The sequence below is a fragment of the Panulirus ornatus genome, chromosome 18 (genome assembly GCF_036320965.1).
Source record: "Panulirus ornatus isolate Po-2019 chromosome 18, ASM3632096v1, whole genome shotgun sequence".
Classification (NCBI taxonomy): domain Eukaryota; kingdom Metazoa; phylum Arthropoda; class Malacostraca; order Decapoda; family Palinuridae; genus Panulirus; species Panulirus ornatus.
Window position 1 is genome coordinate 50,491,215 of NC_092241.1, and position 17,905 is coordinate 50,509,119.

The window sequence follows — 17,905 nt, forward strand, 5'->3', positions numbered from 1 at the left end:
ACCGTGTTCACTCCCCTTTATTTTCAAAGGCAATACGTGGCTTAAGTTTTATTGCAGTTGGAGATGCTTTGATACTTCTTGTCGTAGGTTATCTGTAGATCTAGAAGTCTTCCTTGGGTGACCAGGGATAGGTTTTGGTGATAGAATGATTTTGTCAGGGAGACCATGAGTGCTGACAAGCAGTTGCCAGATTGTGCGTTCTTAGTGCTCATGCACCTAGGAATCTCTTGTGTACCTACATTTTCAAGATTTCAGGATTTCTCCCCCTTAGAAAGGTAAGGGTTTGACCATCTAGAAGCGCAGGTAGAAGAAATGCGGTGCTCCGAAGTGAAATTCTCAAAATGAAGTGGCAGCCAGGAGGAGAAGAGAATGAACATCCTTCCCAAAGATAGCTTGAGGTACACTGGGACAGGTTGCTGATGCTCATACTGTTAGAGACACTAGTATCAGTGATCAGATGTATGATGATTATCCCTAAAAGCATCAAATTCTTGTACCTACAATAGACCCAAATCGTGCATCTTTGAAAATACATGGGGGTTTACAGGTTTTTTTTATTGTTGACTTTATACTTACATTTACATTAATTCTTGCACTTTCCCCGATATGCTACTATTGCCTTATTTGATGTGGCTCGGTTAGATGATTAAATCATATTCTGCAACTGTTATTATATTTTCCTAATTACTGCATTACCATTGCATAACTTAATGTCAATATTCAAATCTGATAGTGATGTGGAGTTATTCTGTGCAATTACAGTATCACCCAAGACAAGAATTCTGTGCCATTGTTTTAAATTGCTCACCAAGTGTTAGATTTATAAAAATCAATGGTCCACCATAGCAAAACAAAAGATTAGAAATAGGATTTGATGTTTCATTTTTCATACTTCTGCATGCATGATTTTAATCTTGTACAGATGTGTTTTTAAGATTTTTTCTTCTCTATTGTGCATACATTGGTAATTAGCTTTTCCAGTAGCCACAATTTAAGGATTAAATGTAGAAATAGCCTTCTTGTTCATTCACTTTTGGAAGAATTTTTTGAGAAAGCTTCATGCCTCATGCCGAGTGAGCTTTCTTAGATTATTGTGGAGATCATTTGTTCATGCATCCTGGAACCTTGAATCCCTTTCAGTGAGAAATAGTTTGACTTGAATTAAGATTTTTTTTTTTTGCTTGGCCTGGCTGTACAGTAAAACATGTTAAAAAAGGTGACTTTTACCTTGGTCTTCCTCTGAAACCTTTCATTGGATAAAATCAAAGAATAAGCATCTCTGGCACACCTGCTTTCATTAGGCATCACCAAAGTTAAGATATGGAGGATAAACCCTGTGTCCTGTTAGGATTCCCTTCATTAGGAGTCATATTCTAGTATGTCTCTGACTTGCCATTGAAGGCATTAATTTCACTTTTGGGTTTAATCTTATCCCCTCCAAAAAATTCAAACCTTTGTGTGTGCTTTCATGCTCTTAGGTAGGCCACAAAAGAGATAAAGGAGGGTTTTGAAAACTGAAAAACCTTTTCTCTCCAAGGCAGTGTTTAGTAGGCATTTTTACCCTATTTCTCCAACCCTGCCCTTCTCTCTCTCTCTCCCTCCCCCCTCTTTTTTTTTCTAACCTTTTCTCTAGTTACTGTGATCACCTTTAGTTTCTCATGTGTGACCTGCAAATTGTGATCTTTAATGCCGGAAGATCACATAAGGCTGGCGGTGATTGCTGATTGGCTAAGGGTGCCTGGAGTAAGTGAGCAGCTGTGGTCATGCATAAGTAGTTAGGTGATGAAGGCTAGGCTTTCCTTGCTGGAAATCATGGTTTGGAGGTGTTAGCCTAAGGAATGAATTTCATACTCATGGGACACCACCTCAGAGAAAAGGTTTACAGCTTTCAAAACCTTCACTCAGTATAGGGAAAGCAAAGCCAGTGATAAAACTAAAGAGCACTTGAATTCTCCAGGTTAGAATAATGTTGTATCTGATTTCCTTCACAGCCTGCATTCACTTTGTTCAGAAGTAAGATTTATTGAGAATTCCTCAAAGCATATGATGTATGTTAACTGTAAAATTTGGCCGAGTATTAGTCTTTCTTTTTTTAAGGAAAGATACCGACTGTCGTATTTGAAGTCACAGCATGAACGGTGAACAAAAATTGTGCTGACAGAGAAGATCCATACACAACTTTGAATTTTGAACTTGATTCATTTTGAAGAGGGATTTGTTTTACATAACTTTCTGAATATTATCATATATTTTCATAAGACCTTGGATAACCTGACAGTGATTAGGTGTAGCAATTAAAGTTTGATTGGGAAAATGAAGTTTTGTGTTTTAGAGTTTAGAAGTCATTATACCTGAATGTTCTTGTGTTATAAAAGAATCCTTATTTAGCCAAATGTGTGTGAATTTTTGCATTTTTTATCAGTGTCATGGCTCTGCATATGAAGTATATTATCCTGTATTAAGTAAGGACAACAATGCTGCATCATATGCTTTGAAAATTTTTGTATGCAAAATGCACACTAATTTCATAATTGTTAATTTTATTGGTATTGCTGATTTACTTGGTTAAATTGAAATGGACCTTTCTTTTTATTCTAGATCATGGCCTCAAGAGACAAACGGGTCGATCATGTACTAGCAGAGGTGCGAAAATTGAACAAGAAAGTTCACAGGAAGAAAAAGGTGCAGTTGTGACAGAAGTTCTTTCAGTTCGAAATGTACTGGGTATGATATGTTTTCATGTGAGGTACTGTGCTGCATGAGAACAAAGTAAAGGCTGATGTGATTTACACATGTTTTCAAATGCTGTTGTTAAATGTGACCATGGTGTCATAGCACATAAAATGCGAATATCTGTAAAGATTGGAAGATTGATATATATCTGTATAACAACTTTTTAACTGATCACAACACATACCTATGTACTTGTGTATAGGTTGAATTTTTATGACATTATTATACAAGACGTTCCTCTATACACAAGGAATAATTTTGAGTGGTTAAGATATAGATACTAGGTAAGTGCAGTGACCCACTTTATTTCATGAGAATGAGACAGAGCATTATCTCTATATTTCAAAGTGAACAGTTGTAGAAATATCAGAAATGTATTTTATTGCTTAGAGCGCAAAAGTAATACTAAAACTTAACAAAATGATCTTTAATGAAAAGTAATACTAAAACTTAACAGAATGATCTTTAATGAGTGACCATTTGTTTTTTTATGCAAGGTATAAAAACAAGACTTTTGGTAAATCTGAAATCTGATATTTGATATCTGACAATACTGTTTATATTTGTTCATTGAGAACATGTGAATGAAAGTGTATATGGTCTTTGATTATATTCCTACTGTTGAATGAGTACTTATATATAATTGGCTTGTATTGCATATGTTCATCTGTAAAGATGATCGGTTAGAGTGTAAGATACAACATATCCACAATGATACCACATTATGTTGGGTGTAGCGGAAGAATAAGGGCATTGGCTAGGTACCAGTATGCCTGTGTTATCCCTCAAAAAACTTGGGTAACACACACAAGATGAATGAAACAACTGAGGCTTTTTGGCTGGAGGTTAGGGGGGTCAGCTTATGCATGAGACTGAACTACAGTAAAACCCTTGATTTAATGGAGTAACTTGGGGGAGGGTGTGTCTGTTAATGCCAAAAGTCCATTGAATGGAATGTAATGCATATGTGCCATTTTTTTATGCAAAATACCATTCACATGCTTACTTTTAACTCCTGTCACTTAAGGCCATTTTGAATTGTAAGGATTGCAAAATTATTTTTTGATAGTTGCAAAATTTCTGTATGCAGCCTGACTGCATGATAGCTTTGGTTAAACTGAGACAAGCAAAGCAAGTATACTCCACGCTACTTAAAACAAATGAGATATGAAATGTGCATGGTGTGGCATTTGAGACAGCGGGAGACAGCGACAAAGCAAAATAAAGTAATAGTAATAAAAAATACTAATGTATTATTTGCCTAGTCTGTTAAACCTGAAATCTGTTATATCAGGTCCATTAAATCAAAGGTTTACTGTATGCACAAATACATACAGTAGTTGTAAACTAGGCTACTCCCAGTGCCCTCGCATCATAAACCTCATTTCCTAATAAACTGAACTTGCACCCCTCATGTTCTTATTATATTTGTCATTGAAGTGAACATGAGTCACAGATTCATGTCCATCCTTGCAGATAATGCTAGAATAAGTATGAAAATCGCATCTGTTGAGGATGCTGAAAGGCTAGAATGAGATGTAAATGGAGTTTTCCACTAAACCACCGAGAACAACATCCATTTCACTGGGAATAGATTTTGGCTCCCCCAGTACAAGGAAAACAAGGAAAGAAAAAACAGCACAGTATACCACACGGACAGTCACTCTTGTAAACCATTTAGATGATATAGAATATTGTTGGGTAATATTGTCTAATATCCGGGTTTTCTGGAAACAAAACAAAAAACAACTTGCCTCTGCTAGAAGGATGGTATGATGGATCCTCTGGACTTTCAAGATGACGAAAAATGTCAGTGATGGCACTTTTTAAGGAGTTGGTTTTTTACAAAAAGAATATTGCTGTGTTCTGACATTTATTTTAACATGCAGGCAAAATCAGAAAGTGATCTGTGGTCTTCCATGGCCCACATTAACATGATGAAAACAAAGAATTACTGGGGATAGCTAAAATCAGAGGCTGTACTTGCAGGACAAACAGGAGAGGTATATCTTCTATGCCTGTGATATCCTAGAAAGTATGGTCCCCTAATTATATTTCAGAAACAACTTCCTACTGGCAACAGACATTGAAGACTGAATATGATATAAATAGAAATACTATGTGTGAAATCCAATATGCACAAAATGAAAACACCTTGAACATTGGGGTTAGAGACTTTAAAACCATGCCTGCAACCATTGGAAACATGATGGAATGCACTGTGAAGTTTAAGAGGCTGTGGGTGCTGAATGGGGCTGAGGGCTGTGGCTTCCAAAAGCTTGACTGACCAATGACCCAACCCATTGGCTTGTACCAAGCTTGGGCAGTGTGAATAGAGGACCCCTGAAGACTGCTCAAGGTAAGGTCCCAGAGGTACTAAACTGTATATTAGGCTCCCTGACAAGTCTGGTTTGTAAAATACTGGGAAAAGTAATCAGAAAGCAGATGAATGGCTTTCAGCATAGGAGAAACTACCTAAGTGAGAAAGAACTCTTGTGTTAGGGAGAAGAGGTTATGTGTAACAATTTAGATTTCTGTGAGAGATTAAGTTCTGTTTTAAGCAAAAGGCTGGTTGGATTTCTGCAGATGTAAGTGCAGTTTTAAACAAAAGTTTGGTTAGATTTCTTTTAGGAAGCATTGGTCTTTGTACCACATAGGAGGCTGGCAAAAATATTGAAACTTGTGCAAGGATATGGGAGACTGCTTTCATGGATAGAAAGTGGAAAGGAACAAAGGATCCATGTCAGGGAAGCCTACTCTAAATAGGTTGATGTCACAGTTGCATGGGACCATTGCTCATCTTTTCTCAATTTGTTTAAATGATTTGCTGTAAGTACTGGACTATTTCTTGAATATGTAGATGAGAAAAGTAAAAAGGGGAAAAATGCATTCGCCTGCAAGGGGACTTGGATGAGATCCAAAGTTGGTCTAATACATGCTTGGTGAAATTTCCCTCAATGAATATATATACTGTATTTTTTTTCATGGTTGTTGGCAGATTCTCACATCATTGAGTTAGTGCCAGGAACAGACTGAGAAGGGCCTCACTCAAATCCATTCTGTAGCTGTCATTTGTAATGTACCAAAACCACAGTCTTAATCCTTAACCAGGCCCCACATGCCTTTCCTTATTTTTCCCTGGCTGCTTCACATGCCCTGTGTATGTATGTATGTAAGTTTTATCATGCAGACATGTCAGGAGATGGCTACAGTTTTGAAAATGGGAATTTTTTTTTTGGAAGCTTGCAATAGACCTTGAGGTTCAGCACACCAAAAAGTAAATTTTTTTTGTGAAAGTATTAAGTGATTGGGAAGAGTCAAGATGATAGGGAAAGAATTTTGTAATGTTACATTATAGCAAGTGAAAACATAGCCAGCCACTCTGGATCACTTTCTGTGGTAGGAAAATATCCATGCCCTTTAGTTTCATACCAAGGATTTTACTTGAAAAAGGTAATACAAATTTGTATTGAACTTCAATTTTTTTTTTAAGTGATGTAATGTACTTTGTAGGAGAAAAACAAAGTTTGAAAAATTTATTAAGAACCTTTTCTGAAAACTTGACTAGTAAGTGCCAAGTAGTCAAACATTAGAGTGGTAACATGATTTGTGTTAAGAACAGTGATGCACAACAGATGGCAGTGTCTTACGATGTCATGGGGTCATGATTGTTTCTCATTTCTTACATTGATCTTGATCACCTATTGTTGGTCCAACCTGAGTTCAACTTAAGTGTTGTGTAAAGGTGGCCCCTACCTTATCTTTCTTTAAGAATGTTTCATTAAAGGGAATCGGTAAGATGTTTGACAACCTTCTTCCACCTTCATCAGTTGGTACCCTGGTTTTTATATTGATGTGATGGACATTACTGTACCTTAGTTCTTGATGTTGATGTGATGGACTTTACCAGTCATTCTAGGAATTCTTGCTCAAGGAAAATGTTTCCAGAATTTCTCCTATTCATTACTGCAGGATCCTTGCAGTGAGACTGATCTTATATTAAGGGTTTTCTGTAAGCCTCTTACTTGAAATGGTTATATCACCACTGCTTGTAGAAATGATGGCAAATGCAAGAAATGTAGGTTTTGAAGGATGAAAAATGTTTTCACTCTGAGGTAGTGTTTGTCAACTTTTTCCATTTTTTTTTCATTGTCCCCAGCCTTCTCCACCTTATTGCACAAAAGAATTTATCCTCTTACCCTTTGTGGTGGTTGGTATGACATCCATGATCAAAATGCAGTGAGCTTTGAGTGATTGCTGGGAGGAATGTTGGATGACATCATCTTGGTGGCAGTTGTTTATTGGCTAAGAATGGACCCATTTCAGATAGCATTAGCTGTTAATACCTTTGTATTGCTCATTAATGGTGGGTTTAGACTGTTGCCTGCTTACTGATTGAAGCTGAACACAGCTTTAATGGATGTATTCCTAACACGTGTCTAAATGCCTATGCTTATAGAGCGAGTTTTTTTTTATCCTTCAAAATCTACATTTATCATATGAGTTCTTATGAAACATACATGCCAGGATGTGATGATTAAGCCTATGGGCATTGGTCTAAGCAGCTTAAATTGAGAAGAAACACAATGGCTTGGTGTTAGATTAAGCTCTATGGTTTAGAAGACCTTCAGAACTGTTGGAGGATATATGTAAGGTGAGGTATCAGTTTACTTGTTTTGTAAGTTGGCTATATCTTGTGTAGGTCTGTCAGGATTGTCATTAAGACAGATTCTTCAAAAGTATTTTGTTTACAGTTGAGTAGTACAGTAGTTAAGATTTTCTTATCTTTAAGACTTGACTTTGCTGTTGCTTACTATATATGTTACGTGTCTTAAGTGTATTGTATTTCCAATGACAGTTTAAGTGGTTTCACTAATAAAGATTGAACTTTAATAAGCATATAATTGTAATTTGTGGATAGTTATTCAGGTTGATTAGAGAGATGCTTAGATGCACCTGGTATTGGAAGAATTTATTCTTTTACCACAAGTACCACTGTCTGTCTTTTTGAGCGAAATGTATCCTGTATGTCCTGTATATCAGGTAGAATTAATAGAATTTATTTTTATCGATAGTATTGATTCATAACCTTGCCAAAGTTCAAAAAATATATGTATCTGTGACCTAGATGCAATGACATGTATTTAAGGTTGACTTTACTCTTTTGTTATTTTTCAGTTATGTTTAGGTGGCCTATATAGACTATTTTTTTTAGACACTGTCATTGTCTAAGATTGCTGTAATTAACTAAATGTACTTTATGTGGAGGGAGTTTCACAGTCATGGGGCCCATCCCTTGAACATTCTCTACTATCATACATATTTTTAAATTTTTCTGTGCTGTCTGCATTTACCATGTCTTCATTCAGTTTTCATTCACCCATGACTCTAATACTATACAAGAACTTACTTACATCCTAAGATTTTTGTTAATTTCATGTCATGTTGTACTATTCCTACATTTCAGGAAGAACTGTCCACAGCTTGAATCATCATTGTTTTTTAAGAATTAAAGGTTATGGTGATTATGATGATAAGATTTAAGGCCTCTAGCTTATCCCAGTATCTTGTCTCTCTTACTTCCAGTACCATATTTGTTGTGTGCATGTGTATTTCTGTGTGTAAAATTACGCGTTTGCACTAAATGGGAAGGGAGTCTCTCACTTTTTAAGGATCCCTTTTCATGAACATTATCAGCAATCATATTTATTTATTTACGTGTTATACTTTGTCGCTGTCTCCCGCGTTAGAGAGGTAGCGCAAGGAAATAGACAAAAGAATGGCCCAACCCACCCACATACACATGTATATACATAAATGCCCTCACACACACATATACATACCTATACTGGGGATGGGAGAAAGAATACTTCCCACGTGTTCCCTGCGTGTCGTAGAAGGCGACTAAAAGGGGAGGGAGCGGAGGGCTGGAAATCCTCCCCTCTCATCATTTTTTCTTTTTAATTTTCCAAAAGAAGGAACAGAGAAAGGGGCCAGGTGAGGATATTCCCTCAAAGGCCCAGTCCTCTGTTCTTAACGCTACCTTGCTAACGCGGGAAATGGCGAATAGTTTGAAAAAAAAACAAAAAATATTTCAATGTATACATACATATACATACACACACATACATATATACACATGTACTTATTCATACATGCTGCCTTTATTCATTCCCACCACACATGAAATAGCACTTCCCTAACCACCCCATCCATAAACAAATCAAACAACCATGGAGACATCATGCACCCCTACCGCAAACCGACATTCACTGGGAACCAATCGCTTTCCTCTCTTCATACTTGTACACATGCCTTACATCCTTGATGAAAACTTTTCACTGCTTCTAGCAGCTTACCTCCCCCACCATATACTCTTAATGCCTTCAACAGAGCATCTCTCTCTCAAGTCTATCATATGCCTTCTCCAGATCCATAAATGCTACATACAAATCCATGAGTTTTTCTAAGTATTTCTCGCATACATTCTTCAAAGGAAACGCCTGATCCACACATCCTCTTTCACTTCTGAAACCACACTGCCTTTTGCCAACCTGATGCTCTGTACATGCCTTTACCCTCTCAATCAATACCCTCCCATATAATTTCCCAGGAATGCCAAACAAACTTGTACCTTTGTAATTTAAACACTCTCCATAATTCCTTTGCCTATGTACAATGGCACTATGCATGCATTCTGCCAGTCCTCAGGCACTTCACCATGAACCATACATACATACATACTGCAATCATACAATTTAAATTTCTATATACTGTCATTTTGTTCCATTTGTCCACACTGTTGTCCTATAAAAGCATTTTCATGTATTTCAGTACAATATTCTTGCTTAATTTCATTTTATATCGTGTACTACAGGGAAGGGAATTTTAAATTCATGGGGCCCCAATTCTTGAACATTCTTTACTGTCACATGAACATTTAGATTTCTGTATGCAGTTCATATTTTCCACAGTCCCCTGTTTATTTCTTTCATCCACCTCTTTTACACTAAAACCTTTGTCATTATTTCTTTTTAAAACGAGTTTCTTGTTTATTTTCAGTATATGTCTTATGAATGTCCTATCTGTGCAACTTTAGAAGTTTATTGTCTACATCATCATTCTGGTTTGAAAACTTAGTTTGTGGTCAGGTCACTCTTCTTTCTTATTTGTCTGATGGTTAGATCTAGCTGCTATAATTTGATAGATCTACTTGGTATGTTTTTTGTGTTGTGTACCATAGTCCAGAAATTAGTCTCCTTAGTCAAGACAAATTTTGTGGGAAGATAGAATGTTATCTGGAGGGCAAAAATGATTATATTTGAAGGAATAGAAGTCCCAGTAGTATTATATGGATGTGAGGCATGGGCTGTATATAAGGCTGTGTAGAAGAGGGTGGATGTATTGGAAATATATTTGAGGACAATATATAGTGTGAAGTGGTTTGATAGAGTACGTAATAAAAGGGTGAGAGAGATGTGGTGATAAAAAGTGTGGCTGAGAAAACTGAAGAATGTGCTGAAGTGGTTGGACATAAAGAGAATGAGTGAAAAAAGTTGACAGAGGATATATGTGTCAGAAATGGCAAGAACAAGGAGAGTGGGAAAACACACATGGAGATGGAAGGATGAAGGGAAAAAGATTTTCAGCAAAGGGCCTGAACCTTTAGGAGGGTGAAATGTGTGCATAAGATGAAGTGAATTGGATTGATGTGGTATACTGGGATTGACATGCTATCAGTGGACTGAACCAAGGCATGTGAAGCATCCAGGATAAACCATGGAAAGGTCTGTGGGGCCTGAATGTGGATTGGGAGTTGTGGTTTCGGTGCATTATACATTATAGCTAGAGAATGGGTGTGAGTGGATGTGGCCTTTGTCTGTTCTTTGTGCTGCCTTGCTAATGCAGGAAACTGCAGTCAAGTATAAAAGAAATTATATTGTATGTTTGGATGAAGATTGACATTGACAAAGATGACTGTTTAGTTTTATGATTTTCAGAATATGGATTATCTATTGAAGGTTAAAATATCATTGAACAAACTGTCAGTCATCATCTTATCATTTATTGACAGGATTGAGATCACTGGGCTTGCATGTTATTCCTTTCACATGCAGAGTTAATTGGAATGATATTTTTTTGTTTGTGCTGAAGTTGAAAAATCCTCAAACAACCTGTCGTTGATTACTTGTCATTTCTCGGTGATACTGATACAGTAATGATAAGGAGCATGGACACAGATCTACATGGGCCAAGGGAAGTAATGATTGTAAACTAATCGATGCATATGATAATACCAAAGTAAATTTTGAGGTTATTTATATATATAAAGCAACAGTAGCACGAGTGGCTGAAGTGTCAGCATATGTAAGGAGATGAAATGTTGATAGGAACTAGTTTCTGTATATTTTAAAGGACAAATTTATGCTTTTGGAGACCCAGTTGACTTGACAAATTTATGCTTATGTTAGCATTTTATTTCTTTATGCATTTTATGAGTTATGATCCACCAAAAGCCAAGAGCATTTGCAGCAGAACTTGGGTCTCCCAAACAAAATCCAAGAGGTTTTCAGCAGGATTGCTGAAATGCCCATAATGCTGTAGGAGACAATTGATTCATAAATCCTCTTGAATTTCAGTGGGTTATGATTGATTGCTTGTGGGTTTTGTTGGGAAGTATGTCATCACCCTAAACAATGAGATCCAAGAGGATTGCAGTTGCATCAAAGAAATACACCTTTAATGTTGTTGGAAAGACATTCGACTAATGAGTCCTTTTGAGTTTTGGGGCCTGTAGATTGATTTTGGTAAGTAAGCTATGAAACTATCCTTGCATTTCAATGGGAAGTATGATGTCACCATAAACAAAGGGATCTAAGAGGATTGCTATAGGATTGATGAGTATCATTTATTATACTTAATCGCTGTCTCCCACATTAACGAGGTAGTGCAAAGAAACAGAGGAAAGAATCGCCTAACCCACCCACATACACTTGTATATACATAAATACCCACACACACACACACACACATGTACATATACATTTCAACGTACACAGACATATACATATTTACACGTGTACATATTCATACTTCTGCCTTCATCCATTCCCATTGCCACTGTGTCACACGTGGAATAGCATTTCCCTCTCCTGCTCCCCAGAGGTAGCACTAGGAAAAGACAACAAAGGCCACATTTGTTCACACTCAGTCTCTAGCTGTCATGTGTAATGCACTGAAACCACAGCTCCCTTTCCGTATCCAGGCCCCACAAAACTTTCCATGTGTTACCCCAGATGTTTCATATACCCTAGTTCAATCCATTGACAGCATGTCCACCCCGGTATACCACATCCTTCCAATTCACCCCATTCCTTGCATGCTTTTCACCCTTCTGTATGTTCAGGCAGGCCCTGATCGCTCAAAATCTTTTTCACTCCATCCTTCCACCTCCAATTTGGTCTTGTGCTTCTCCTTGTTCCCTCTACCTCTGACACATATATTCTCTTTGTCAATCTTTCCTTACTCATTCACTCCATGTGACCAAACCATTTCAATACACCCTCTTCTGCTCTCTCAACCACTCTTTTTATTACCACACATCTCTCTTGCCCTTTCATTACTTACTCTATCAAACCACCTCACACCACATATTGTCCTCAAACACCTCATTTCCAACACATCCACCCTCCTCTGCACAACCCTACCTATAGCCCATGCCTCAATCCTCATAACATTGTTGGAACCACTATTCCTTTAAACATTCCCGTTTTTGCTCCGTGATAATGTTCTCACCTTCCACACATTCTACAGCTCTGCCAGAACCTTTGCCCCCCCTCCCCACCCTGTGATTCTCTTCTTTTTCCATAATTCCATCTGCTGCTAAATCCACTCTCAGATATCTAAAGCCCTTCACTTCCTCCAGCTTTTCTTCATTCAAACTTACCTCCCAATTAACTTGTCCCTCAACCCTACTGAACCTAATGACCTTGCTCTTATTCACATTTCCTCTCAGCTTTATTCTTTCGCACACTTTACCAAATTCAGTCACCAACTTCTGCAGTTTCTCACCCAAATCAGGCACCAGTGCTGTATCATCAGCGAACAATAACTGACTTGCTTCCCAAGCCTTCTCACCCAGAACAGACTGCATACTTGCCCCTCTCTCCAAAACACTTGCATTCACCTCCCTAACAACCCCATCCATAAACAAATTAAACAACCATGGAGACATGGTAAAATACTCCTGAAATACTGTTGGAAACTCAGTTATGGAATCCCCATTGATTCTGGTGAATGTTGCGGCAGAGACTAAGACATGTTTTCGGTGCTTAACATTACGCAATGGTACGTAAGGCATCACATCATTAAGGTAGAGATCATGAATGCAAAACAAAATCATAAAATATGTACAGAAGAGCAATAAACAGCTAAAATGAACATAAATTTCACTAGTTGACTGGGTTTCCTGGACTACTACAGTGTATTTTATTGTTCCTAAAGCAAACCTCTTCCATTTTGTTGGATTTACTTCTCTAAAGCTGTCATCACATAATGCATGCATTTTACCTGTTCCAGGTACCTTTCATCCTTGATTCCCTTTATTAGTTCTTCAGCAAACACTTCATACTTAAAGCACTTGAACAACCTGGGAGACATTATGGAGCCTTGATGTATTTCCAATCATTTTGAATCGTTCACTAGAAGCACCATTTACTCCTGGCTATACACTTCTTTAAGGGTAAAATCTTATAACAATAATTAGATACTTCATAAGAGAACTATATTGTATATGTCTTAATGAATGCTGCTTGCATTCCTCTTCCTCTGACTTAGTCATATAGCACTTAGCAATTTAGAGTGTCCCCCCAGATATTGTATGAACATTGACAGTTCCATGATTGACAGAGTTCGTGTCTTATCACTCTTTCTTTACAGTTTGACTGTGGAACTCTGTACCACCTTGTATATTTCCCAATACCTACAATCTGTTCTTTGAGTTATGGGTCTGTGATTGTTAGAAAACACGTCAAATATTTTTTTAGCCTTTGATATGTGCACCCATGACTATTTTTATCTCCTTTTTTTGCAAAATGAAAAGATGGTAGATCTTTAGTCAGCTTATTTCTTTCTAATTCCACTTTATTTTTGATATAAAAGAGGTTTAGTATTCTTGATAAATCACAGTCCTACCATTTACGTTGCCAACCATGTATGGAGGAGGATCATTTTTACTCCTTTTGTCTTTATACTGTGCAACAGTTCGTTTTTTCCATTCCTCAAGGCCACAACTGTGAGGAATACTGCTTCACAACTTTTCAGATACTTTCACCTTCATATTTATCTCCACTCTTCAGTGTCTCATTCTCAGTCTCTGAGGTTTTCCAGTTGTAAGATGCATTACTAAGATTCGCACGTACTATATTTGTGACATTCTATTCTTTATTTGATCTTGTATTGTTTGTACATTCGTCTTTCATGCTTTCTCATCAAACCACTGAAATCACTTCTTGGTGAATTCCAATATATTTTTTTTCAGTGCATTTTGATGATAGTGCTTTTACGTTATATTTAAGTATAATAGTATTAGTCTGCTCACACATCTTTAAATTATGAACTGCACTTTACTCTTAATGTTTAGCCACTATGCACCCTTCAGCCTAGTCCATTTCTTATTAATGCCCTTGATGGCATCAAAAATCTTTTATTCTTTTTTATTTGTTGAAATTAACAACCATTCCTTGCATGGCAGTTTCTAACCTCCAGCCAGTTAACTATCTCATAACTCTTCAGCAAACTTCCTTGCATTAGCCTACCAAGATTATTTAGCTTGAACCTTGTAAGATTCCCCTTCAGCTTGAATCTGGCTGTTTAGTTTTTATATTTTTACTATTGAAAGGACCATCCATAGCTCATGCTGTAACCCTATGCTTTCCAGTAATCCCTAACACCATGAAACCAATTCTTCCATGGTTCACATAGAATGTTGCAACAGATTTCTGTATTCACCATATTCCTTTCTGGAGCTCACACTTGTGCCTTCCATTCAGCGACCAGTCTAAACTCCGTTTACTACTGTGTGTCTCCCTTCTAGGTGTTCCCGCTATTCATCATAGTCTGGCCTGACTTGACCTCCTTGAGGTCCGTCTGGAGTCCCTGTTCGCCATAGATGCTGTGTCGCTCAAAGCAACTCCACACCATCAACAACACCACTAAAAGTAAGACCAGGACATCTACCTCCAACAACATCATTGCAACAATAACCTACAATTAGATTACCACCAACTATGGCACCACCTTAAGTTGGCACCTCCACAAGTTTCACTCTGCTGGCAACCCAACACCAGTCTCATCTTGAACAGGTTGCAAGATGAGATCAGACATGTTCTGCTGTCACTTGTGAGCATGAACAAGGCCAGAAATTGTTAAAAAGTTGATTAAATGACAATTTGATTTGATGAAGTGAAAAGGATTAAATGTTGTAGTTGAGGTGTTAATACAGATTATATTTCTAAAGTATGCTCATAGAGCTTCTTGAAATGAAATAAATGATTGATCTCGCCCTGCATGACTGATGGATGTTGAATTCATCACTACTTGTGAACTTAGTAAGTTTGATCCCTTCAAAAATACAAAGAATGCACAAATGTACAGGCAAACATGAGATACATCAAGCAGTCATGTTCCTGTTTTACAATACCAAAGCTCTGCTTCAAGTTTTAACTTGGTTCTTGATTGTTGAATATACTTATATGAATTCCTTGCTAAGCACTTCAGCAGTACTGTGTGCCATGAGAACAGTCATTCCTTGAAGAAGAAAAAAGCAAATTTGATGATTCTTCTCATGGAAAACTTGCATCAGAAATATAGATACATTTTGATGTATTTAGAGAAGGGTTACCAGCTTATCACTTGAGCTCATTACAGTGATAGCTATAATATATTTACTTTGAAAACTTGTAACATATACAAGTGGTAATGAAAATTAGGGTGCAGCATACCTTTCAGGATAAATTATAAGGAAAACTCGGGATCTGAAACTGTTCAGGGTGAGGTGGAGTGGTTTGTCGGCAATTTAGCAGCTTTATTGGAGGCTGCAGGGTAAAAGTGTGGTACTTCATTGATAGGGTGTGGCAAGAGAGATGCCTCATTGTGGGAAGATTAGAAAAAGTTGGAAGTGGGGAAAGAAAAGGGTTAGAAAGAGGAGCAAGATGTGCTAGAAAACAGTGATGTTTAGAAGACAAAGAGTATAGAATATGAAGTCCTGGGTAAAAGATTTGAAATAATGGTATCAGTCAGTAAAGTAAACCAGATGATGATTTAGCAAGATAGCAAATCAAAATTTGAAAGGAAAGAACAAACTCACCTGGAAGGGGGTGCATATGAGTAGAAGAGAGGTATGTGTAAAGAGTGAAAATGAGTTAGATAAGTCTGGGAGAATGCTGGTAACAGAAGGTGAACTTTGCTAGGTGAAGAATGAAAAGTTAGAAGTTGTGGATGAGTTTGCATACTTGGAGTCAAGTTTGATAAGAACAATAGAAGGGAAGTTGAATTTGAAAGATGGCATCATGCACAGAAGAAAAATTAGAGAGCACCACTATAATTCATGCAATGAAATAATCTAAAAAAAGAAATTGCTGGTGTATAGTTGTGAAACTTTAGTGTACTTATGTCAGGATAAGCAAAAAAAAAAATGAGCAATAGAGATGGATAATTTGTGTGATCTGCATAGTAATCCATGTTGTGCGTGATAAGTGTGGACATAATGTACTGTAGGATTTCTTGGTTCAAAACCAGGATACCTTGGAAATATGGGTAGAACATTGAGTCCACCACTGGCATGGTGGTCTGGGGCTTTGAAATGTTAGATCTCTGTGAGGTTTGTAAGTAAATGGAGGTAGTGTATGTACGCATTAAAAAAGAATCTAATCAAATGTTGGCCAATAGGAACATAACCAGAGCTAGCAGAATTATTTTTTTTATTGGTTTCAGGACAAATGTTGGTCCCTGGTGGAATTATGCACTAGATAGTGTTCATCAGGGCTTTACATGAAAAATTAGTATATAACTTATGTAGTTAATGCATATTTCAATACCAAGATTTTACTAGATATCCATACAATTCTATATAGTGAGAACTAGGACAGAAAATGATAAAAAAATGTAAAGTAATTGTATACACAGATGTGGAAATGGACAACCCTCCTCCACTGGTGCCTGGGGTGCCTGGAGGATTACTCCTTCCATCAGTGGTGCTTGGAGGTGGAAAGGGTGCTGTGGTTTTGGTGTGCATGAATGGGTGTGTCTTTGTATTTTTCCTGGCACTACTTTGCTAATGCAGGAAACAGTGGTCAAGCATAAAAAAAAGAAATTGGTGCATAAGATTAAACACTCCATTGTATTTCGACAGGCAGAGACCATCAAAATCTTTTTAAGAAACAGATATGATGAAGTCTTGTACCTTTTATAAATGTTCTTTTCATTAGTAAATTGCATGAGAGGAGAATATGCAGAACTTCATAGGATTTAACATCACCCATTCCTCTAATCTCCCCAATCAATTCTTGTCTGAGGGAAAGAAATTGTGGGATAGAGAAGGAGGGAGGAGGAGCCACCTGCCTATGAATATCTAAACTTTCTCGTATGCATATATACACCACCTAACACACTGACACTACAGAGAGACGCAAAATATCATGAGGCCCCTCATGCCCAAGATGCAACCCCCATACCAAAGACATTGAAAGTCGCTTCTCAGTTGTTTTGCACTCATCTTCTACAGACATATACACCACATGACATACTCATTGATTTATGGCCGCACCTGATGGATGTGGCCAATTTCCATAATGTTGTAGAAGCCCTATAGATGATGATCTTAGGGGAGAACTAACACCACAGGAAAATTTAGAGTTAAGAATAACAAGAGCTGTGACTTGGCTGTTGTCAAGTATTATAATGAGAAGAGCATATGTATGAACTGAATGCTAGAAACTCTTGTGTGGGATACCTGATCATTTCTTGATGGAGGCAAGGGTGACGGTTTATAGAGGCTTCAACAAAAGAGGAAATGATATGGGTGGAAAGAGTGTGGTGTGTGTTAGCGAACTTAGAAGAGAGATTTATAATGAGGAGATACCAGGTGAGGTTGAGTGAAAAAAGGCAGATGAGA

The 17,905-nt window shown here is 37.4% G+C and overlaps 1 protein-coding gene across 7 annotated transcripts in view; it reads left to right on the top strand.

Annotated features, from left to right (window-relative positions):
- The window catches only part of LOC139755074 (uncharacterized), a 72,844-nt gene that overhangs the window by 11,248 nt on the left and 43,691 nt on the right, over positions 1-17,905 (top strand). For 6 of the 7 annotated variants that reach the window (XM_071673146.1, XM_071673149.1, XM_071673143.1 and 3 more), the window contains exon 2: positions 2,599-2,682. In XM_071673146.1, coding sequence (XP_071529247.1) covers positions 2,599-2,682 — 84 coding nt within the window. Of the gene's footprint in view, positions 1-2,598; positions 2,683-14,827; positions 14,952-17,905 lie in introns of all 7 variants that reach the window. The other variant, XM_071673148.1, reaches the window with a different exon arrangement.